Source organism: Stomoxys calcitrans, chromosome 1, assembly GCF_963082655.1.
Source record: "Stomoxys calcitrans chromosome 1, idStoCalc2.1, whole genome shotgun sequence".
NCBI classification, from domain to species: Eukaryota; Metazoa; Arthropoda; class Insecta; order Diptera; family Muscidae; genus Stomoxys; species Stomoxys calcitrans.
Genome location: NC_081552.1, coordinates 263417322 through 263443854, shown reverse-complemented (window position 1 = coordinate 263443854; position 26533 = coordinate 263417322). Strand labels below are relative to the sequence as shown.

Genomic DNA, 26533 nt, shown 5'->3' with positions numbered 1-26533 from the left:
GAGTTGTGTTAGACTCTTCAACATTTTTCTGTAACTTGGCCCAAATCGGTCAAGATTCGGATATAGCTGCCATATATACCGATATCTCGGTTCAAAGTCTTGGCCCCATGAAAGGCGCATTTATAATCCGATTTCAATTGAAATTTGACGCAGTGACTTACATTAGGCTTTTCGCCATCCGTATCGTATGTGGTTCCGATGGGTTTATTTTTAGATATATTTTGTTATACACAATTGAACAATGACTTGTACTTATTAATATTTGGTACAAATCGGAACATATAGTTGCTATTAGGCATAAGATATAAATTTTTCCCTGGATTTTGACGAAAGGTGGTTTACATATATACCCGAGGTGGTGGGTATCCAAAATTCGGCCCGGCCGTACTTAACGCCTTTTTTACTTGTTTCTGTTAAAAGGAAAGGAAATCTGTAAAATTTTCCGAAATATTATGTTTACGATTAAAAAACGTCAAGCTTTTAGGTGGTTAAACTAATTTTTACTGATAGAGAGAATTATACAAATTTTTAGAGAGCATCTCACACATACAGTCTCATTTTCATTTTGTGCACCACTGTATAAGAACACAACCATCCACCATTTTAATGATGGTGATGATTGAACAAACGAACTTTCATATTTCTTATAGGTATAAGGTGGCGTATTATTGTTTTTACAGCAATCATCATACGCTACATAGACCAAGAGAGGGGGTATTTTCATTGAGTTATCAATTTTGGCAAAACGTCGTTTTTCATTGAGTTATCAATTTTGGCAAAACGTTGCATTGTGTATGTGAGATAAAACACTAGGTGGCTCTTACTTACCAATAAAGGACACCATCCTACATATAAAGGATTACTCATATTGTAAAAATAGTTTTTTTTTATTAGCTGGAATAACCCATTATTGTATTTTAGCAAATGTCTGCAAATCTTCCAAAATTTGTATGTGGTTTATATTATGACAAATGTCAGCGCCACATGTCCAACAAATTTCATTCCTAGACATAAGAATGTCGAAATTCCAATGTTTTTTAGGATTTCCCAGTAGGCATTAATCTCATAGAAATGAAATGATAAGCGGGAGAGAGAGAGAGACAGAGTTGAGCACAACAGAAATAAAATCTCAAAAATAATGCAATTAACATGTTAATTTGTTTTCTCAAACATTTAGAGAATACCTGTGTACTCCAATTGTTTTCTTTCTGCCACTTTCTCATTTGTTAGAGGCAACCGATTTTTCAATCTTGTAGACTAAATAAATAAATTGAGAAATAGAACAGGAAAAACAGCAGCAGCAGCAACAATAACAAGAATAGCCGCAATTGCCCAAAGAGATGTGAAAATTTTCACACATTTTCATTGATAACTCAAGTGCTGATATGGTTGTTGTTTTTATATTTCTGTTTGTGAGAATCTAATTTACACATAAGCCTTCTCGTTTCACACAGCGCTAGAAGACCCCTCCCCCCATCACCCCTAGCTCTCACCTCTCTCAAGATTATCCAAAAACAATGCAATTATCCCACAGAGCCAACAAACAAACAAAAAATGGTCAAGTGCTTTGGCCAATTGTTCGCCACAAAAAGGAACAACAGCAACAACAGCAGAAATAAAAGAATGAAATGTTCCGTTCATCTGTGACAAGATCATGATCATTGATTTTTGTATTCCTCTTGGCTTGTTGGCTTTTTTTGGCCAGTCGATGGATAACTACTGAACGGTTTAGAGCTCCGAGAACGCAACGGATTTAAAGAATCGGATCAAACGGACGTTCTGCCCGTGTATCTTCTCTCTATGTGAACGTGTGTGAGCGTGTGTGCGTGTGGCCGTATTGGTTTTGGAATTCAATAATTTCAGTTAAAATAAACAAATGTTGAAATTTTCAATATTTATTCAAAGATAATTGGAAATGATGAGTGTCGGTTTTTATTTGTGGTTTATGATGATTTAATTGTGGCGCATATACAACACAGCCCGCAGCCAAATTTTCATGGATTTATGTTTTCTTCTACATATGAAATACAAACAATTTTCGTTCAAACGAAGGATATCTGTCACTTGATATAATGGAAAACGTGCGATTTTCAATCATAGTAAGTATTATTAAGATACATTTTTAAACTTATCATCACATTGTGAGCTTATATTTTAATAAGACTTTGAGGCCCTACATCAGGTTTTAGGAAATGTTTTTAGTGGTCTGTACTTAAATCTAGCTAAAAAAATTCTCACCTCTAAAGGTGTGAAGCCCTACGGTATTATAGTGGACTAAAATGTCATTTGAATCTGTTTGTAAACTGTCTTCAGCTGACTTAAGGCAGAAAGACATGCACGGGAAGCTAGTTTATTATACCCACCACCGAAGGATGGGGGTATCTTCATTTTGTCATTCCGTTTGCAACACATCGAAATACCCATTTCCGACCCTATCTTGTCTTGTATATAAAAATCAATTTGTGTTTGTTTGTTTGTGTGTTCCTTATAGACTCAGAAACGGCTGAACCGATTTTCTTGAAATTTTCACAGATTGTGTATAATGATCCCGTGATACTACGGTTGATGGTCAAACCAAAACACTTTATGCAACATTTCAGTCAAATCGGATATTAATTGCGCCCTCTAGCGGCTCAAGAAGTCAAGATCCGAAATCGGTTTATATGGGAGCTATATCAGGTTTTTAACCAATCTGGACCGAATTTGGCGCTGTTGTTGAAAAAATGCGAGATCAGTTTATATGCTAGTTATATCAGGTTATAAACCTATTTGGATCATACTTTGCACAGTTGTTGGAAGCCGAAATAGAAGCTCAAGAAGTCATGGTCCAGGATGGGTTTATATGACAGCTATATTAAAACATGGACCTATATAGCCCATTTACAATCCCAACCAACTCACACTAATAGAAAGTAGTGGTGCAAAATTTCAAGCGCCTAGTTTGTTTGCTTTCGACAAACGACCAAGAATATATATACTTTGTTGAGTCTCAGTTCAATATTTCGATGTGTTACAAATGGAATGACGAAATTAGTATACCCCCAAACTATGGTGGAGGGTATGAAAAAAAAGGAATTGAAAACGGCTGAACCAATTTCAATGAAATGATGCATGGTGAAAATAGGGTACTACATGCTTTGATATCTGAATGGGGGGCGGACCCTCTCCCTTACCCTAATTTTTAGAAACGCCAGATTTCTGTGATGGGTGGTGCGATTTAAATGTATGCTCCCATTTAGTACCCTAAAAATAAAAATTTGGTATCCAAATATCGGATGGGGTACCTAGGGGGGCCGCTCCACCCTTAAACCTACCAAATATATATATTGGGTTGCCCAAAAAGTAATTGCGGATTTTTTAAAAGAATGTAAATGCATTTTTAATTAAACTTAGAATGAACTTTAATCAAATATACTTTTTTTACACTTTTTTTCTAAAGCAAGCTAAAAGTCACAGCTGATAACTGACAGAAGAAAGAATGCAATTACAGAGTCACAAGATGTGAAAACAATTTGTCAACGCCGACTATATGAAAAATCCGCAATTACTTTTTGGGCAACCCAATATATACACCAATCACGACAATATGGGACTCAAATGAAAGGTAATGACGATAAGAAAACGTATCTGATATCCAATTGTCGGACCAAGTGTTAGGGGGACCACCCCAACCCCCAAAACACCTCTAAATCGGATATATTTACCGACCTCGGCAATATGGGACTCAAATGAAAGGTATTCGCGAGTAGAATACGAATCTAATATTAAAATGTGGGACCACGTTTCTGGGGGTCCACCCCTTCTCCAAAATACCCCCCAAACAGGACTTATTTACTGACCATGGGATTTGGGTGTAGAAACGTTGCACAGATTCTTTTTTTGTCTGTAAGCAGGTTAAGTTCGAGGATTGGCTATATCCGACTATATCTTGATATAGCCCCCATATAGACCGATCCTCCGATTTAGGGTCTTAGGTCCATAAAATTCACATTTATTAACCTATTTGGTTGAAATTTGGGATAGTGAGTTGTGTTAGGCCCTTCAACATCCTTCGTCAATTTGGCTCAGATCTGTTCAGATTTGGATATAGCTGCCATATAGACCGATCTTCCGATTTAAGGTCTTAGGCCCATAAAAGCCACATTTATTATCCAATTTTGCTGAAAGTGAGTTGTGTTAGGCCCTTCGACAACCTTCGTACATTTGGCTCAGACAGGTCATGATTTGGATATAATGTTTTGGGCCTATGAAAGGCGCATTTATTGTTCGATGTCGCCGAAATTTGGGACAGTGAGTTAAGTTAGGCCCCTTGACATACTTCTGCAATATGGCACAGATCGGTCCAGATTTGGATATAGCTTCCATATAGACCGAACTCTCGATTTAAAGTCTTGGCCCCGTAAAAGGCGCATTTATAATCCGATGTCACTGAAATTTGACACAATGACTTATGTTAAGCTTTTCGACATTCGTGTCGTATGTGGTTCAGATCGGTTTATTTTTAGATATAGCTGTACTATACTTATTAGTATTTGGTCCAAGTCGGAACATGTTTCGATATAACTGCTATGGAACATAAGGTATGCAATTTTCACCGGATTTTGATGAAAGGTGGTTTACATATATACCCGAGGTGATGGGTATCCAAAGTTCGGCCCGCCTTAACTTAAAGCCTTTTTACTTGTTTTTTCAAAACATCTACATATATTCGATATCTATTGGTGTAACTGACTTCTTGCCTATGAAATGGTCCTATAAAAAAGATGAATTCATTTCAAATTTGACGTTGTCAACAATTAGAAGTAAGGGTTGTGTCTATTAAACATAGCGATTTAGGTTAAGTCTTGCTTCATATTCTCGATATCATTCCCAAATTCTGGATCAAGGATACAATTTTAAGTTTTTTGTAGTCTTTTTATTCGTGTAAGCATTGAACTGACTTGAGCTGACACTTCAAGGACGTTTTAACATGAAACTATGTATATCGATTAAAAGATGCTACACAGCTCTTGCTTTTGTTAGGCATGTCTCTGTGTGTAATAAATCATTTTGGTGGCAACAATCGACGCATTATAAACATTTGCAATTTGGATACCATAATGCTAAGAAAATGGTCATTGTCGTCATAACCCTTCTGGATTATCTCACAAAAATATAAGTTTTATTGGTATATACGTTTCTGACACTCTGTATTTCCGTCTGTTCATTATTTCTAACTACGCCCAGCCTTTAACAGGAATCATTTTTTGGCCCATACACATGTTTAGTTTTTCGCAATTTGATATCCCAATCCAAGGGGTGTTCATTGTGCTCTAGATTATAGTGACACTACTGTGATTGATTGATCATTGGATATGAAAACATTTTTATATACAGTGGAAGACATCAGTCTACATACGACCTTAAATTTTAGTAAATATCTACTTCTGTATTATAAAATGAAAAAGTGGGGATACAGATTTCTTGTACTACTACTTTTATTCCCACCACCATAAGATTGAGGTATATAATGTCATTTCCTTTGTAGTATATCGAAATATTCATTTCTGACCCAATATTATGGATCGTTGTAACATTCTACGACGATTTGACAATGTCCGCATCTATCTGCCGGCCCGTTAGTTGTAATAAAGCTATAGATTCCTATTTTTTAACTACAGGTAAAGTTGATTGATTGGAGGCCATCGTGAGCATATCCACCTATGACGCCGAACGCCTGAATTCAAATCCCATCGTGAACACAAAAACCAGTAAGGAAAGCCAAAAGTCGGGCGGAGCCGACTATATAATACCCTACACCTATCCTACAATTATAAATTCGGGCAATATATTGGGTTGCCCAAAAAGTAAATGCGGATTTTTCATATAGTCGGCGTTGACAAATTTTTTCACAGCTTGTGACTCTGTAATTGCATTCTTTCTTTTGTCAGTTATCAACTGTCACTTTTAGCTTGCTTTAGAAAAAAAAGTGTAAAAAAAATATATTTGATCAAAGTTCATTCTAAGTTTTATTAAAAATGCATTTACTTTCTTTTAAAAAATCCGCAATTACTTTTTGGGCAACCCAATACAAATATATACGTAAATGAGATCTATATATGATAAAAATGTATGGGTGCTACATCCGATTTTCGTACATGTATTTTTTGCAGATCGGTTGAAAATTGTACCTACTACGGCCATTTAAGTGCAAATCGGGCGATACATATATATGGGAGCAATATCTAAATCTGAACCGATTTCGATGAAATTAAGAAGTTATGTTAAGATTAGTAACAGAATAATTCTTACCAAATTTTGTGCAGATCGGTTGAAAATTGTAGCTGTTACGGCCATTTAAGTGCAAGTCGGACGATACATATATATGGGAGCTATATTTAAATCTGAACCGATTTTGATAACATTTTGCAGATATGTTAGGATCAGCAATAGAACAATTCGTGCCAAATTTTGTACAGATCGGTTGAAAATTGTAGTTACTACGGCCATTTAAGTGCAAATCGGGCGATATATATATTTGAGAGCTATATCTAAATCTGTACGGATTTTTACCAAAATTAATAGCGTTATTCCTTGGGCCAAAAAAGTGATATGTGCAAAATTTCGTGATGATTGGACAACAAATACGACCTGAACTTTGATTGTAAGAATACATGGACTCACAGACGGACAGGCGGACATGACTAAATGGAATCAGAAAGTGATTCGATCGGTATATTTATCAATGTGTAGGTGTAGCTCTTGTCCTTCTTAGCGTTGCAAACAAATGCACAAACTTATAATACCCTGTACCACAGTGGTAGTGTAGGGTATAAAAATTGCGGTGGTTTTCCCCTTACTAATGCTGGCTTCATTTGTGAGGTATACTGCCATACTGAAGCTTCTCTATCGTGTGGTATAACTAAGCGGCACGCCGTTCGGACACGACCTAAAAAAGCAGACCTCTTATTACAATGTGTTGCACCAGGCCCGCCGAAAGACGAACCATAGAACTGCAAGCCGTGGTAATTTTCTGGTTTGTGGTATACTTATAAAAATGCGTTGTTTGTATCTATTGCCACCGCAATCGATGTGGTGTTATACTCAGCACACTGTTATGAGTGGCGATCGTATGAATACTCGTACATTCATTTCCATACCTAGCGTACCACCGCTTTTAACATCGTCTTTTTCCATGGCTGAGCGGTTATGAGCGAATGTAAGACGATAATGGAAACACCGCATCAACACAACATATTGACTTAAAACATAAAACCTGTGTAGCTTTTGCTTTTGGAGGTCATGGTAGCGCAGAGGTAAGCATGCTCGCATGTGACGCTGAACGCCTGGATTCATATTCTGGCAAGAACATCAGAAAAAATGTTCAGCGGTGGTTTTCTCCTCCTAATGCTGGCAACATTTGTGAGCTACTTTGCTATGTAAAATCTTCTCCCAAAGAGGTGTCACACTGCGGCACGCCTTTCAAACTCGGCTATAACAAGGGCTTAAACTTGAATCCGAGAGCACTCATTGATATATGAGAAGTTTACCCCTGTTCCTTAATGGAATGTATATGGGCAGATTTGCACTATTTAATTTCGATACTTAATACTCATTTTCATAATTTTTTTTGGATTTCAAACTTTTTTTTGATGATAACAAAAATTGTTTTGTTTGCGTTGTTTTTGGCAAACACTCAAAATACCACCGCATATTTGCGGCGGTAGTTTAAATCCAGGCGTCACTAGTTTCCTTCAAAGAGGTTCACATCAGCTTTGATTGGAGTTGACTGGTTGCGTTGATTCAAAAAAACAGGATTTTCAGATCTCTGGTCCGAACCGAATATGGTTCATATCGAAACATATTCGGATATAGCTTCCATTTAAACCTATCTTTCGGTTTAGGGTCTTAAACCCATAAAAGCTAAATTTTTTATCCGATTTCGCAGAGATTTGGTACACTGATTTGCACTTTGCCCCCCGATGTGCGAACCTAATACCGACCGATCTTCAGATTTAGGGTCTTAAGTCCATGAAAGCCAAGTGTCAGTTATTGTCATATTCCACAAATTAAAATCATCTCTTCCAACTAAAGTTCTCAAGGAAATTCTAAAAAAATGCCTAAAGTTATCAAAACAAGTAACAGGCAACCATAAAAAGTAGCATACAATATGTACTCAAAACCACAGATTTTGTTCGTTGAAATAGCAGTAAGAAATGTTTGCTAATACAGCAACCCTATGTTTGCTGAAACACCAGTAATACCTGCTTTCCCATTTTCAGCAGACAAAAACCATTTTCAGCAGTATATATATTTCGGATCGTCGAAAAATTCTAAGACGATTTAACGATGTCCGGGTGTCTGTCCGACCGTCTGATGTAATCACTCTAGAGCCTTTAAAAATTGAGATATTAATCTGTAATTTGGCATAGATACGTTTTTTTGGATGGACTCTGGTTAAGTTCTTGAACGGGCCAAATCGGACCATATTTGGATATAGCTGCTATATAGACCGATTTTCCGATTAAGGGTCTAATGCCCATAAAAACTTTATTTTTCATCCGATGCTGAAATTTGAAACAGTGAGTATATAAAGGCTTTCCGATAACTGACCCAAATATGGATCAGATCGGACTATATTTAGATTTAGCTACCATATAGACCGATCTCCCGATAAAGGGTCTGAAGACCATAAAAGCTTTAATTATTACCCGATTTCGCTGAAATTTAAACCAGTGGGTTATTTTAAGTTTCCCGACAACTGACTTAAATATGGTTCAGATTGGACTATATTTAGATATAGCTGCCATATAGACCGATCTCCCTATAAAAGGTCTGAAGGCCATTAAAGCTTAATTTTTTATCCGATTTCGCTGAAATTTGGAATAGTGAGTTATCTTTAGCATTAAGTTCGGCCCGGCCTTTTTACTTGTTCTTGTTTGGCACTAGGTGCAGAAGGGACGGCATATCCGTTTTTTGGGGGTTTTGGGTGGGGTACTGTGGCTTGCCCCGGTCCTCAAATTCGGATATCAGATTCATTTTATTACTTCTGCATTAGCGTGTGTGGGACAGTTAGAGGATCTCACATACATGGCCCCTAATACTCGTACTCAGCAAATCGGGTAAAAAGGAGCTTTCTATGGGCTCAATGAGCAGATCGGTTTATAAATAAATGTGGCTAATAAATATAGCTGTTGTGGGTTTAAGTCCTTAACTCGGCAGATCGGTCCATATGGCAGCTATATCCAAATATAGTTCGAATTGGCCCATTCAAGAACTAAACCTGCATATGTAAAAAATAAAGATCTTTCCTAAATTTCAGCCAACATTAAAATTGTTTAAGGCTGAAACGACGTGATTACAACAGACAGACGGACATCGTGTAATCGTTTTAGGCAATATATCATATATTTTAAAGGGTCAGCAATGGATATTTCGATACCTTTCGGTTCGATTTCATATTCTATGGTTATGGGCATAAAAAATTTACCTAATTGGAAATGGGCCATTCATCTGACCTAACCCTTAAAACTGAAAGTCTATCCTACTGAATTTGGTAGAAAAAAACCCAAAACGGCAACATTGTCCAAAATCTGTATAAGCATAAGAAAGTATACCTGATGTAGGGTGCTTTAAATTCTTGTGGTGTTTTGTTTTATTTTAAACTTTTTTTTTTTTTGCTATCCACATTGCACATTTATTGTGTGACAATTCATAGAAATACCATGCATTCTTTATTATTATTCTTGATGTTGTTGTTTGTTGTTTCATTTCACACTTATCAAGGAAAACGATTTGAAGCGAAATTCCGATGGCGGCGTTGACAATGAGGTATTCTATCAACGGAGCATTTCCAGCGAAAGTAACAGTGATACCATTTTTAGTGACGAAGCCCACGAGATCCTATTGCTGCAACAACAGCATCAGGTGCTGTGGGAAAACAAAGAGATCGAGGAAACGCTCGGACAGCTAAACAATGCCGCAGCTGTTGCTCATATGGTCAAGACTGGCACTTTTACAGACCTAATACCTGCATCCAATGATGCTCAATTGGCGCTGCTCTACTGCTCCGTTTCTGGTTGTGTGGAAAATGTCAGCTATTTGCTGGATCATTGTGGTAGTGACCCCAAGTGCTGTGATCCCCTGGGCAGAACCCCTCTGCATTTTGCCTGTTGCAGAGGCAATGCCCATATTGCAAAAGTGCTACTGGACCGAGGAGCTGATCCCAATCGCTGGGATGCCAAGAAAGAAGTTACACCTCTGCACTGTGCCTCCAGTGCGAAAAGCGTTGAGTGTATTTTACTGCTGCTGAAGCGTAAAGCCCACATAAATATTGGTCTCGAGAAGCGATCGGCTTTGCACTTTGCCATTGATCGGAATGCCGTAGATTGTGTGGAGACTCTACTGAAATATGGGGCTGATCCGAATACGCCGCAAGTCTATACGGAAACTCCTTTGCACACAGCATGTGCTTTGGGTTTTACCAAATGTGTGGAATTGTTGTTGAACTACGGCGCAGATGTGCGTTCACAATTTGGAGAAGGCAAATTGACGGCTTTGCATTTGGGTAAGAAAAACAAATGGAAATGAGAAAGTGTAATTTTGTTATTGTGGTCATAGTGTGTATGGGTGTATGATGTGGCCTAAACATAGCAACATACAAATAGGTAAAGAGTATTAGGGTGGTTATGCTATTTTATAGCCAGATGTTATACTTTTAAATGGGAAAAGAAGGACTTACCTCTTACCGAGTTTCCTGATTCAACATAGTCGTATCCGCACGACTGTTCATGTATTCTTGTAATTGATGTACCTGTTTTTCAAAAGACTCGAATAAAAAAATATTGATTATGGTGAAAATCGGTCCAGATTTACACATACCCGCTGGTGCAGGAAACTAGTTTTGTGCTAGAATTGCTACAATCTTGAAGTAAGCAGTACTAGTTCCACATCTGTATACTTCCAATATGTTTGAGTAGCGAATTTAAAATGGGGTTGGCCGCTTTTGTAGTGGATTGACAATACTAGTGGTTTGGGTATTTGACCTATTCTGCCACCAATCGAACTATGCTAATTCTAGTTTTGAAGTAAGCGATTCCTGACAGATTACTGTGTAATAAGCGGAGATCATATTGCTAAAATAATCCCAATGCAAAATACATCGAAAAAAATATTTTTTGTTTAAATTGGTTTTATTTCTTTTTTAATATTATAATATACAAATTGCATACGGCAAAAAATCTGGAAAAAAAACATTAAAAAAACATTAAAATTAGTCAATATTCACCAAAAATATTTAACTTTTTGAACTTCCGATTTTTTGTGTTGTATGGCTTTGCGCAGTCGTGCCTCTGTTAAACCCGAAACATCTGTCACTGGAATGGAATCTAAAAACAAAATATACATATACGATTAAAAACAAAATTATATAGGGGTATACTAATTTCGTCATTCTGTTTGTAACTCCTCGAAATATTTATCTAAGACCCCATAAAGTATACAACCACAATGGGACGCGTTTCGTCTTTGGTTAGAAGACTTTTCAACCATATGAGTGTGATGGCTTCAAGGGCCGTGCGTTGGTATGTTGTATTTGAATCGTATTAATAGCGAAAACGCATCTATGATACAATTACCACATTAACCACACTCGACAACTATTATCTGTACTTTTCCTTATGCATGTATTTTTGTGTAATGACAGACATTCTTTCTGTGACAAATTACACTTCTTCCGTACTACACATGATTTTGTGCATCTGTTGGAAGTTGTATTGATGGCTTCGAATGCTAAGACAACGGCTGTTGTTCCGTGTGCCCAGATTCGAATCCTGGCCGGGCTCTGCCGAATTTTACATTTTTCAAGTTTTTTGCCTGTTAGGGCGAAGATCATTTAATTTTACAATCTTTGTTTGTCTCCCTTTCGAGACGAGCTCAATGGTCGGAAAAGCAAATGGAAAAGGAAAGCCAAAGATAGCAACACACACCAACTACTAATGGCGACAATATATTAAGTATAGGGTGATTTTTTTGAGGTTAGGATTTTCATGCATTAGTATTTGACAGATCACGTGGGATTTCAGACATGGTGTCAAAGAGAAAGATGCTCAGTATGCTTTGACATTTCATCATGAATAGACTTACTAACGAGCAACGCTTGCAAATCATTGAATTTTATTACCAAAATCAGTGTTCGGTTCGAAATGTGTTCATTCACCGTTCAGCGATGAGGCTCATTTCTGGTTGAATGGCTACGTAAATAAGCAAAATTGCCGCATTTGGAGTGAAGAGCAACCAGAAGCCGTTCAAGAACTGCCCATGCATCCCGAAAAATGCACTGTTTGGTGTGGTTTGTACGCTGGTGGAATCATTGGACCGTATTTTTTCAAAGATGCTGTTGGACGCAACGTTACGGTGAATGAACACATTTCGAACCGAACACTGATTTTGGTAATAAAATTCAATGATTTGCAAGCGTTGCTCGTTAGTAAGTCTATTCATGATGAAATGTCAAAGCATACTGAGCATCTTTCTCTTTGACACCATGTCTGAAATCCCACGTGATCTGTCAAATACTAATGCATGAAAATCCTAACCTCAAAAAAATCACCCTATATTTTATGGTCGTATTTAGTGCTGTTATTGGAGATTTCAACCCATTTGGACTAAAATGAGGCTTTTTACGGGTGAGGAAGACAATTATACGGTCACGGTTTTATATGAAAACTATACGTAGTGGAAGTCAAATGGTTTCTGGCGCCTTCTTATTTTCTACTGCACCATTATACTTTTATTATTTATTCACAATGTGTGTCTGTATGCATACATATGTAGCGAATGTAAATGTATTCGTATACATGGTACATCGTCATATAAACATATGTTTCTTATTCCGGTATTTCAGGGATCCGTTTTGTTTTGTTTACATTCGGTTCGATTAAAAATGTTTTCGTTCATTGTTAAGAGCACTTGGCGGTGGCTACGCAAACATGTGGGCCATAGGAAATGCCCCATAAAAATGCACCAAAATACTACATCTGGTAAAATCACCAAAGAACATTGGTTTTCTATCAAAATTGAACTTAACTCAAGCATGAATTCACCATTAGATTTATTATGCGAAAATAAAATTTCATTTAAAGCATAGGGGTATAAAATAAAAGTATTTAAAATTATAGTATACTAGCTGGAAAGGGCCCGCTCCGCTGCGCCTTCTTTCACTCTCTCTTTTCGCGCCAATATGGATACTAAATATATAGGTGCTCTTCTCCCAAATACCTTTCATTGGAGACTTATATTGTTATGGTCGGTCAATATGTGCGGTATGGAGGTTTCAATATGTGCGGTTTGGAGGTGGTATGGAGGTGTTTTTGGGGGTGAGGCGGATCCCCATATATCAGATTCGTGCTATGGTCTCAAATACCTTTCATTTGAGTTCCATTTTGTTATTATTGGTTTATATTCCATTTGGTTGGTTTTGGAGGGGGGCGGCCTCTAGATATGCCACCCTTAATAAGGATATAAATTTCTGTATTTAAGTTATTAAATCGCCCTATTTTCAAAAACGCCACTCATTTCCGAGATTTGGCGTTTTTAAAAAAAGAATAAAAGGGTCCGCCCATTAAAGTTTTGATGTTAGATCTACTTCATTCTCCTGGATTTGGCGGTGGATTGGAGTAGTCAAACTCTTTGCCCCGAAAGTGGATATCAGATTCATACTCCACTCGCAAAAACCACATAGGAGCTATATATTGCTATAGTCCCTGCGGCGTTCCTGAAACACTTGGCCATGAAACATATACAGATTTTAGCCCCTTTTTGCGATAATCCACAAAATTTGTCCAGTTTGAGTGGTATGCAGGGTGGGGCGGCCACCCACGTACTTAGCCCTGAAAAAATATCAGCATTGTGCTCTACTCTCAAATTTCTTTTATTTAGGCCCCAATTGCCATTGGTTTAGGGGGAGTTTATGGAATATCAAATTCGTTTTCTTCTATCAAATACCTATTATTTATCGCCATAGTAGGCAATCATGACCGATTTTAAGGGAGTTTAGAGGGGGACACTGAAGTAATATTAGCATCGTGCTAATGCACGATTTTGTATGAGCTCCATAATGTCAAGCATTTTGAAGGAGGCTATAAAAATATTCAGGGCTAGAGGGTCTCATTCAGATGCACACTAATTTATTTTTTGTATTGGTTATCTACATTCAAAATTATATTGGGTTGCCCAAAAAGTATTTGCGGATTTTTCAGATAGTCGGCGTTGACAAATTTTTCACAGCTTGTGACTCTGTAGTTGCATTCTTTCTTCTGTCAGTTATCAGCTGTTATTTTTAGCTTGCTTTAGAAAAAAAGTGTGAAAAAGTATATTTGATTAAAGTTCATTCAAAGTTTTATTAAAAATGCATTTACTTTCTTTTAAAAAATCCGCAATTACTTTTTGGGTAACCCAATATTTCAAAGCGACCACTAGGGATACAACATTCTTAAAGATGCGCGGGTCCTCCTGTGTCCCTGTTTGAGGGTAAAAAGTGTACTCTACTACCAAAGGCCTTTTATTTCTGTCCCATTCTATCCTGATCGGCCTTCAAATTATAATTCATATATTATTCTTAATTCCTTTTTCTTGCGTAGAATAGGGGGAGGGGATTGCCCTCTGGCACGTCCTTTCATTTGAGTATAATATATTCTCGGTCATTCTACATGACAGTTTGGCGTTGCATTTATTGGAAGTAGAGGCTCGGTCTCCCCGACGCTAAGAACCAAACGACAATTTATTTGAGTCTTTTATTGTTGCGATCTACTGATCTGCGGAACGGTAGGACGTGACCCAGATACTTGAATCCTTATACTAACATTAGATTCGAAATATACTGTCATAGACCTTTCTTTGAATTGACATATTATCCCGATCGAACTACACGTCCTATTGAAGGGTATTTAGTGGGTGGATCGGTCCCAGACTCTGTCCCAATTGTGCATGCCAGATTCGTAGTCAAGTCCCAAAGACCTTTTATTCGATATCCATTTTGTGTAGTTGGACATTTATGCCCGTTTTAGGGGTTTTTCGGATTGGGGAGGCCCCCTAGACACCTTGGGCCAAATTCTTATAACAGATGTGTACACAGTTTCCAAATATCTTTCGTTTGATACCCATATTATCCCAATCGGTAAGAATGTCCCGTTGAGGGGTTTTGAGGGTGGGGAAGGCCCTCAAACACCAAAAAATATTTTTTGTCTCAGATTTGCATTCTTCTTGTAAATACCTTTTATTTGCTACCCATATTAATCAAAGCGGTTAAACTGTTCTGTTGGGTGGTGTTTTTGGGGGGTGGGGGCCCCCCAAAACTTAGGAAAACATTTTAATGCCAAGTTCGTACTCTACTCTCAAATACCTTTCATTTGATACCCATATTGCCCAAAGCGGTGAAAGTGTCCTCTTGGGGCTTTGTGGGAGTGGGGGAGCCCCCGAAACTTAAGAGTGAAATTTGTATACCAAATTCCTACTCTACTCTTAAATACCTTTCATTTGATACCCATATTGTCCCAGTCGATGCACATGTCCGTTCGGGTGGGTTTTGGGATGGGGCGTCCCCCCATATGATTTGACACCAAATTTTTTTACCAATTTCGTGTTTTTGGGGTACCATAAGGTGACATACAAATAATTCGGTGCACGCATCTCCGAGATCTGGCTTTTTTGAAAAATGGAGTATGGGGGAGGATCCTCCGGGAGGGCATATTCATTTTGTCATTCCGTTCGCAACACATCGAAATATCCATTTCCGACCCTATAAAGTATATATATTCTTGATCAGTGTAAAAATCCAAGACGATCTAGCCATGTCCGTCCGTCTGTCCATAAATCTGTTGAAATCACGCTACAGTCTTTAAAAATAGAGATATTGAGCTGAAACTTTGCACAGAGAACCTGTTTTTTGTTCATAAACAGGTTAAGTTCAAAGATGGGCTATATCGGACTATATATTGATATAGCCCCCATATAGACCGATCCGCCGATTTAGGGTCTTAGGCCTAGGATTTTGCTGAAATTTGAGACAGTGAGTTGTGTTAGTTCCTTCGACATCCTTCGTCAATTTCGCCCAGATCGGTCTAGATTTTGATATAGCTGCCATATAGACCGATCCTCCGATTTAGGGTCTTAGGCCCATAAAAGCCATAAAAGTCGCATTTATTATCCGATTTCGCCGAAATTTGGGACAGTGAGTTGCGTTAGGCCCTTCGACATCCTTCTTCAATTTGGCCCAAATCGGTCCACATTTTGATATAGCTGCCATATAGACCGATCTCTCGATTTAAGATCTAGCACCCATAAAAGCCACATTTATTATCCGATTTTGCTGAAATTTGGGACAGTGAGTTGTGTTAGGCTCTTTGACATTCTTCTTCAATATGGCCCAGATCGGTTCGGATTTGGATATAGCTGCCATATAGACTGATCTCTCGATTTAAGGCTTTGGGCCCATAAAAGGCGCATTTATTATCCGATTTTGCTGAAATTGGAACAGTGAGTTGTGTTAGGCCCTTCGACATCCTTCTTCAATTTGGCCCAAATCGGTCCACATTTTGATATAGCTGCCATATAGACCGATCCTCCGATTTAGGGTCTTAGGCCCATAAAAGCCACATTTATTATCTGATTTTGCCGAAATTTGGGACAGTGAGTTGTGTTAGGCCCTTCGATATTCTTCTTTAATTTGGCCCACATCGGTCTAGATTTGGATATAGCTGCCATATAGACTGATCTCTCGATTTAAGGCTTTGGGCCCATAAAAGTCGCATTTATTATCCGATTTCGTCGAAATTTGGGACAGTGAGTTGTGTTAGGCCTTTCAATATTCTTCTTCAATAGGACCCAGATCGGTCCAGATTTGGATATAGCTGTTATATAGACCGATCTCTCGATTTAAGATCTTGCGCCCATAAAAGGCGCATTTTTGACCGATTTTGCAAAAAATTGGGACAGTGAGTTGTGTTAGGCCCTTCGACATTCTTCTTCAATTTGGCCCAAATCGGTCCAGATTTGGATATATTGGGTTGCCCAAAAAGTAATTGCGGATTTTTTAAAAGAAAGTAAATGCATTTTTAATAAAGCTTAGACTTTTTTTCTAACAGTAACAGCTTATAACTGACAGAAGAAAGAATGCAAATACAGAGTCACAAGCCGTTGAAAAAATTTTTCAACGCCGACTATATGAAAAATCTGCAATTATTTTTTGGGCAACCCAATAGCTGCCATATAGACTGATCATATAAATGTGGATATAGCTGTCATATAAACCGATCTCTCGATTTTAACATAACTACAAGATTTCATCAAAATCGATTAAGATTCAGATATAGCTCCCATATATATGTATCACCCGATTTGCACTTATAAGGCTGTAAAAAACACAATATGTAACCGATCTACACAAAATTTGGCACGGATTGTTTTGTTACTGTTCTGAACATATTTGCGAGATTTCATCAAAATTGGCTCAAATTTGGATGTAGCACCCATACATATTTATCGCCGGATTTGCATAAAGCCCTCATATATTGCCCGAATTAATAATTGTAGGGTAGGTGTAGGCTATTATATAGTCGGCTCCGCCCGACTTTTGCCTTTCCTTACTGGTTAAATGTTGTATTCCTTAATTTGTAGCTGCCGAAAATGATTATGTGGATTGTGTCCGTTTACTGTTGGAACACAAAGCGGATGTTAATTGCAGAAATGCTAGCCACCAAACTCCGTTGCATTTGGCCTGTCTTTCACAGTCCATAGAAACCGTGGAGTTGCTTATCAAACATGGGGCGAATGTTAATGCCGTTTATCGTGATGGCAGGACAGCATTACATGCAGCAATAGTGAAACAGTCACGATGTCTTGATTGTTGTACTGCTCTGCTGAAGGCTGGCGCTAATGTCAATAAAGCGGACAATTATGGATATACACCACTGCATATAGCCGCACTGAATGAATTCAGCAATTGTGTCTATGCATTCATAGGTAAGGAGAGAAAAACAACCATACGAATATGCCAATAATATATCAAACATTTATAGAACATGGAGCTGATATAACAGCGCGGACCGATGGCAACGTTTCAGCCTTGTCGTTCATAGTTCGACGCACACCAGAAGTTATACCAAAGCTAATGCTTAAGTTCGATGGTTCTATAAAAGTAAACGATCATGAGATAGGCGATGTAGACTGTGAGATTAAATTGGATTTTCGATGGCTAGTGCCACCAGGAGCTCTGGAACGTGGGGAAACGGAGCTATTGCTATCGCTCATTGAGGTAGGTGGAGTTATATGAAAATTGCATGTTTTTATATATATATTCATTTTCTTTCATATTGTTTCTCTTTCAGGTGGGCCAAAAACGAGTTTTAATGCATCCCTTGTGTGAAACTTTTCTCTTCCTTAAATGGCGCCGAATACGTAAATTCTTTCTAATGTCCTTGCTCTACCATGCCATATATGTTATGCTCTTCACCATGTACATAGTGGGTGTTTACGTACACAGCTGCGAAAAGGGTATAGAGTGTCGAGCTCCTGGTTATATACTAACAGTGGGCTATTTTGTTATCATTCTAAATTTACTGCTATTAGGCAAAGAACTCTTCCAGGTAGGATTTAAGAAAACCTACAGTTATTTTAAATAAAATTTTCTCTTTTAGATGGCTCATGGCCTGCAGGGCTATGCGAAGTACTGGGAAAATTGGTTACAGTGGGCAATTATTTTTGGTGTTTTATTGTGTGTGGTAAGTTCTTTAAATGTATGTTGTATGTATATATTTTTGCACACCCTCCATCAGAAGGGGCGTATACTAATCTCCTTATTCCGTTTGTAATATCAATCAAAAATATGATTGATCGTTTTAACGTACTAAGTAGACATGTTTGCCTATCCGAACGTCAGTCTGCCGAAATCAAAGATGCAGACACATCAGTCTTCAAGGTACAGCTGGCAATCTATCGATAATCGCAACATTCGATATGTTCGATAGTTTTAATAATAACCAGTAAGGAAGGGCAAATGTCGGACGGTGTCGACTGTAAAATACCCTACACCTACCCTATAAATACAATGTGGGAAGTATATCCAATTCTGAACCAATTTTTGATGGACCTTTGCGAGCAAATAGGTTGACAAATGACAACATTATGGGAAATTACCCAAAATCTGAGCTATATCTAATTCAGAACCGATTCCGAGCAAACTTCTCAAATAATGTGGTAGTCGTCGAGGAAAGCGTTATGCAAAATTTTGGCAATATTGGTCAAACAATGCGCTTGCAGTGGCTCTTGCGGTGAAAATCTGGCGATATACATTTATGACAGCTATATAAATCTGGGCCGATTTCTATAAAATTCACCAGTAATATTGTGAGTCATAAGAAAACCCTTCCTGCAAAATTTCGACACAATCGGATAACAAATGATCGCATTAATGCAATATTTCTCAAAATCGGACGAACATATCTATGAGAGCTATATCTAAATCTGAACCGATTTCGAGCAAACTCTTCACATACTGTGGCAGTCGTCGAGGAAAGCGTTGTGCAAAATTTTGGCAAGATGGATCAATAAATGCGCTTGCTGTGGCTCTAGAAGTTAAAATCGGGCTATATCTAAATCTAAACCGATTTCCATGAAATTCACCAGTAATATTGAGAGTCAAGAGAAAATCCCTCTTGCCAAATTTCGAGAGAATCGGTAAACAAAAGACCATTTTATTGCAATATTACTGGAAATCAGACGAACATATATATGGGAGATATATCTAAACCTGAACTGATTTTGACCAAACTCTATATATATTGTGGTAGTGGTCGGAGAAAGCGTTGTGCAATATTTTGGCATGATTGGTCAATAAATGTGCTTGTAGTGGCTCTAGGAGTGAAAATCGGGCGATACATATATATGAGAGCTATATCTAAATCTGAACCGATTTCCATTAAATACACCAGTAATGTCGAGAGTTGTAAAAAAATCCTTTCTGCCAAATTTCGAGAGAATCGGTTAACAAATGACCATTTTATTGCATTATTACTGAAAATCGGACGAACATATATATGAAAGCTATATTCAGATCTGGACCGAAATCATCTGAATCTCCTGAAAAATCAGGAGACCGATTTATATAGCAATATCAACGCACAGACCAAATTAAACTAAAAAAACTATGAGAGAAATCATTTAACCTAATCGGATGACAATTGCGCCCTCTATAGGCGCAATGCATCTTTAAAGATATACATAGTGTCGCATAGTTTATTTTTGTTTAATTTTGCCATAAATTTAACTTTCCCGATATTATCCATCGGAAAAATTCCAATCGATATATAGTCATATAGTTAAATATCGATAGTATCGATAGTGCCATCTATATTTTGCCAGCTCTACTTCAAAGGCATGACCTCAACTGCTCGAATGACCTCAACTGCTTTAAAAAAAACACTCATTGTCAATATTACAACGCAATGGCAAAGCAGAGCCCATTCTAAAGAAGACCATCCAAATGTGAATTCTTCCATGCCAAAAGCTTCCATCAAACAATCGATGGTTGGAGTGGAGCATACAGTGAACTCCTTTAGCCATTGCGTTATATAATGGACAGATATCCGGAGAAATGGATATATGAGAAACGAAAGAACATCTGCGAATTTTGGTATGAGATTTATGAGATGACGAGAATACCTATAAGTAAATTCCTGTCAACTGTTTTAGTATACCTTCAACCAAATAGCAGTAACTCGACCAAAGAATAATAAGGCAGCTAGAGTCGATGAGTTGCTGAGCTTTTTAAAACGAAGGCGTCACGCTGCGTTATGAATATCAGCTTGATTGGAAGGAAGACAAAACAGTTTGTTGCAATTGCAGAGGAATAAATCTTTTTATTCTCGAATACAAAAGATTATGAAGCATCATGTGGAAAGATTGAAATCTAAAGTAAATGAGATAATTGAGCACTTATAGTGTGGATTTAATTCTGGCATATCAATTATCGAACAGATCAATACACCAGGTCCTGGTAAAGACCCAAAAGCATACCCAGAAAAAATTAAAAACTAGGTTAGGTTGAAAAAAGGGTACAGATATTAACCCGCCCCATGCCACCATGGACATAGACCAAAGTCAGTAATCGGCTTGTTGTGCGCTCTAAATACAAAAAAAGTAATGCACATTTTGCCCATGAACATTCCACTAAGGAACAGGGCCAAACTTCTCACATATCAATGAGTGCAGTCCGATTCAAGTTTTAAGCTCAATGATAAGGGGCCTCCTTTTTATAGCCGAGTCCTAACGGTGTGGCGCAGTGCGACACCTCTTTGGAGAGTTTTTACATGGCATAGTACCTCACAAATGTTGCCAGCATTAGGAGGGAAAAACCACAGTTGAAAATTATTTCTACTCTCGCCAGGATTCGAACCCAAGCGTTCAGCGTCATAGGCGGACATGCTAATCTCTGCGCTAGGGTAGCCTCATACAAAAAAAGTAACCTCGAAAAAGAAAATCTATGTTAGGAATTCCGTGGTACTTACAAAATCCTTCATTGTTTTCCATGCCACTTCCCTAAGTTGGTTCATGTCTGGTATAGTGTCCCCACCTATGTGCCGGTATCTGTTAGACGCGAAACCCGTGCAATGAAAAAGGAAATGCTTCAACTTTTCATCATCTTCCCCGCATGCCCTACACATACTACGACTTGCCGCAACGATTTAACATAAGTGTGCTCATAGTCCTGTGTGTCCCGTTATGATACCAATAGCTATACTGACCTACTTCTTACTTTCTTTCAGTAATCGCCTTGACTTCTCACGATCTAGATTCCCCCATAGGATTATCGCCGTCCCACCGACCGTTTCGCTGTTTCACAGTGTTGCATGCGCATTTGTCGCCCATCTCTTAACTCGGACTGCGTCGACCCGAAAGGCTTAGGGTTAGCCAAGTTTATTTACGGCAGTCCTGTGGCCTTCACCGCCAAATCGTCTGCCCTTTCATTTTCCCTTACTCCGTTATGGCCCGGCACCCAAACGATACGGATTTTGCCATCCTAAGAGAAGGCGTTAATCTCCTTCTTACACTGCAAGACTGTTCGTGACCTTACCGTCCTGGTTGTTACTGCCCTTATGGCAATTTTACTTACTTTACTTTACTTTAATTGGCTATGACAGAATATTTGTTCCACTAGCCGAACGTAGAATAGCGTTCCAAGCGTCCCGATCTTCTGCGCTCCTTCTAAAATCTCTGACACCAAGTTTCGATCTTTCCATCGGGCTTTTTGCCTTCCCGGTTTGCATGTACCACCGTGTTTGCTGGAGCTTCTTCATCCATTCTGACAACATTATCTAGCCAACGTAGTCGTCGTCATACAGCTCATACAGCTCGAGGTTAATACGTCGCCTATATTCTCCGTTAACGCAAACTGGTCCATAAATTTTACGAAGAATCTTTCTCTCAAATACCCCAAGCACTGCCTCATCTGCTTTCACAAGTACCCATCAGAACCATATAACAGCACGGGTAGTATCAGTGTCTTGTATAGTGTAATCTTTGTCTGTCGAGAGGTGGCCTTGTTTCCAAACTGCTTACTTAGTCCAAAGTAGCATCTGTTTGCCAGTATTATTCTTCGCTTAATCTCAAAACTGGTGTCATTCGTTTCGATTACGGCGGCGCCGAGGTAGATAAAGTTACTGACTGTCTCAACGTTGTGGTTCCCAACTTTCTCCATTTTCTTTATCTGCTCGATTGTGCAAGGCTCGACGTCCTTGCGTTAGCACCACACCACATCACGCATTCAGTGATGGCCCGGATCTTCGAATGCAGAACCGTATTATGGTGAGGCAGTCTAAAACAGATCTCAGTTCCTGGGTTCTCAATGTAAACCCCCAGGCCCACTCTGTCCTCTGGCTTTGATCCATCCGTGTAACATGATCTTCCAGATGGCAATACTAGGGTTCCGTCAATCCAAGACTGTGCCGATGGCAGAAGTGCCTCGCACTCGACTTCAAGGTTCACCTCGGGTATCCGATCGGAAACCTCTTCCCTTCCTTCCAGGTTTCCTATCGTCGCCTCGATTATACCGCGATGGTATGTGCTGCTCCCATCCTCAATCCATTCTCCCTCGCCTTAAGTCTCATAGCCGCAGTGGCTGTCTCACACATAATCTGTATGTCAATAGGTCGGATATCTAGAATAGTCTCCAGTGCCCTAGTGGGCGTGGTCCTCGTCGTTCCGCCTATGCCAAGACAACATGTTCTCTAAACCTGTTGTATGGCCCGTATATTGACTATTTTTCTCCATAGCAGTCCCCCAAACTACTGAGGCGTAAGTAAATATTGGTCTAATCACGCTCCTGTAGAGCCAGTGGACTATCCTCGGATTCAGGCCCCATTTCGAGCCTACGGCCCGTCTACATAGTGCCCAAAATCTGTGAGCCTTCTCAGTACGCTCTTAAATTTGACACTTTAAATTCAGTTTTTTGTCCAAGATCACACCTAAGTATTTGACCTTGTCAGATATCGAAATTGTCTTATTGAGGAAACGTGGTGCTTTAAATTGGCCCACCTTCGTCTTCCTCGTGAATAGGCATATTTCAGTCTTCTCTGGGTTAACATTGAGACCTCTGGGTCTAGCCCTGTCATATGCCATATGCAAGACCCTTTCGGCCCTTCTGCATAGTTCATTCGGATCCTTACCCCTTAGAAGTATTATAATATCATCGTCTGCGTAACAGACGGGTTCAAATCCCTCCTCAGTCAGCATCAGTAATAGGTCATTTATGGTGGTCACCCATGGGAGTGACGATAAAATTCGAGTGAGCTATGTAAAACTCTTCAAACCCTCCCCGAGTATGGTGCTCGGAATGGATGATATTTGGATATAGCTGCTTTTTATTTTGATCTCCCGATTAACAGCATTGAACCTGTATTTGACTCATTTGTTACCCGATTTTGCTGAAATACTTTGCAATGGATTGTGACGAGTTTTGTCCAGATCGATTGATATTTCAATCTAGCTTCTGTAGGCTAAAAATATCTAAATATTATACACAAGGTTGTGAGCCCGGCCGAACTTAATGCTTTTCCACTTGTTTTAGTTTACCTTTAAACTTTTTTTCTAACTTCCACTTTCTCTTTTTAGACACCGGAAATTTTGAGCGTTGATGAATTGGAAAAAGTGCCGATATGGCAACATCATGTGGCTGCTGTTGTCGTATTATTGGTATGGGTGGAACTGATGATGCTGGTTGGCCGTTTTCCCATATTCGGCGTTTATGTTCAAATGTTCACCAAAGTGGCAGTCAATTTTGGAAAGTTTCTTTTGGCCTACATTTGCCTATTGATTGCCTTTGGTTTAAGTTTCTCCGTTCTATTTAATGACTACAAAGCCTTTAAGAATATCACTTGGTAAGCGGAAAACTTAGGTAGACAAGCATAGAGTTTCAAATGTTGTAGCATTTTTTATTCAACAGGTCCCTATTGAAATCAATAACCATGATGTCGGGTGAATTAGAATTCGAGGATATTTTCTATGGGGATGTTGTAGTAAAATATCCTGTAACAGCACATTTCATATTTCTTAGTTTTGTTCTGCTGGTAACAGTGATTTTGACCAATCTTATGGTCGGTTTGGCGGTTAGCGATATACAAGGCCTTCAAGTCTCTGCTTCTCTTGATCGATTGGTGCGCCAAGCTGAGCTGGTATCACGTCTGGAAAGTTTATTCTTTTCTCGCCTACTGAGAGGAGCCCCAACAAGACTTTTAAAATTGTGCAAAAGAAGTGCCTTACTGCGAACATCTCGCAATAAGCTGCTCTTTGTCATCAGACCCAATGATCCTCGTGACACTCAATTGCCGGAGGATATTAAGCTGAACATTTATAAACTGGTTGCCGAGAGAAGAGATCGCAACCTGAGTATACGAAGACGCAAATTGGAGTCGAACTATTCAATGTTTCAAAGATCCTTGCAAAGACAAAACTCCAACTCCAATAAACAAAAGGATCGTAGTCCCATTCGCAACAACGTCGACGATTGTTGTACGAACAAAGCGCCCACAAGAACAGACCATGACACTTTGCTAAGACCACGCTCGGCTACCAATGTGCCCAACGTCATGATGGGTGAGACAGATTTGGCCACCAAACTAAAGAACTATGTCAACAGTATTTCCGATGTGAGGTCTGAGATACAAATGCTTAAGGCGCAGGTCAACGAACTGGGGGCAAAGATTGACAAGTTCAACGACAGCTGTGGCAAGAAACTGAATTTCACCGTTGAGGAGTTGTGTCGCATTAAAATGGTGTTGGATCAAAAATCGGCCATGCGATCGGAGAGAACATTCAAGGTATGAATGGATGAGTGGATGGACGAGCCAGTATTATTTCACAACTATCATACTTCAAGAAACTTGGTGCTTTAACATACATATACACATATACATACAAAAGGGACTTATAAACAATGATTTTATATTTGTACTTATATAGCAATAATGAACATTTTAATAATAACAAATATTAATAAAATATTATATAATTTTTTCAAGCATACTAATGTTATCGTATGAAGTCCACCAGCAGCTAAAGCAATCAAATTGTTCAAGAATAATGATCAAGGGATCTAAAAGTAATATGGAAGGTAGGCTTAAGTACTTTGAAGTTAAAACTATTGGGAAATAGTTTTCGTCCTAGTGAAATTGTTAAGTAGGTCACTTACTTAGGTGACCAAACCAGAATCTGTGATTCCATGGCCGAACGAAATTCAACATTCCACAAATCGCCTAGGCCTTGTGTGTTTCTTCTCCACTTTCTCACACCAAATTTCGACATTCCTTCGGTTACAAGGATGTTTATTCAAGAGTGTTTCTTGCTGGAGCCTTCTGCTTAACTATGTTAAAAAAAATCGGATGGAGAGTAAATGATAGCTCTTTTCAAACATCAGACAATTTTAATTGCATATGGGGTGCTGCATGTTTATGCATAACACAAGTCACTATACCAAATTTCAGCAAAATCGGATACCCAACGCGGCCTACTATGAAAAAAAGGCATGCAATACATGATATTTCAAGTACCAAATAAATGGTTCAAATAAATTGGTCTGAACCATATACGACACGGATGTCGAAAAGCCTGGCTTAAGTCACTGTGTCAAATTTCAGTGAAATCAGACAATAAATGGCATTTTTATGGCGCCAAGACTTTAAATCGAGATATCGGTCTATATGGCAACTATATCCAAATCTGAACCGATTTCGGGTAAGTGACAGAAAAATGTTGAAGAGATTAACATAAATCACTGCCCCAAATTTCGGTGAAATCGGACGATAAATGCTCCTTTTATGGACCAAAAACTTTAAATCGAGAGATCGGTCTATATGGCAGTTATATCTAAATCTGAACCGATCTGGGCCAAATTTAAGAAAGGTGTCGAGGGGCTTAATTTAAATTACTGTCCTAAATTTCGGCAAAATCCTTAAATAAATGTGGCTTCTATACGCCTAAGACCCTAAATCGGAGGATCGGTCTATAT

General features: G+C 38.6%; 1 protein-coding gene and 1 long non-coding RNA gene across 2 annotated transcripts; one reads left to right on the top strand and one right to left on the bottom strand.

Annotated features, from left to right (window-relative positions):
• The first annotated feature begins 1727 nt into the window (after positions 1 to 1727).
• Positions 1728 to 25551, top strand: LOC106092334 (transient receptor potential channel pyrexia). Its single transcript, XM_059360065.1, has 8 exons — positions 1728 to 2099; positions 9766 to 10546; positions 17653 to 17997; positions 18054 to 18289; positions 18363 to 18620; positions 18672 to 18755; positions 24142 to 24407; positions 24473 to 25551. Exons 1-8 carry the CDS (start codon positions 2073 to 2075, stop codon positions 25350 to 25352), a joined length of 2877 nt encoding a protein of 958 aa, XP_059216048.1. The 5' UTR covers positions 1728 to 2072; the 3' UTR covers positions 25353 to 25551.
• Positions 10479 to 10993, bottom strand: LOC106092341 (uncharacterized). The gene is made up of 3 exons (XR_001222141.2): positions 10861 to 10993; positions 10721 to 10792; positions 10479 to 10534 (listed from the first exon to the last, which is right to left on the bottom strand). It is a non-coding gene; the product is annotated as an uncharacterized LOC106092341 (long non-coding RNA).
• Positions 25552 to 26533: the final 982 nt, after the last annotated feature.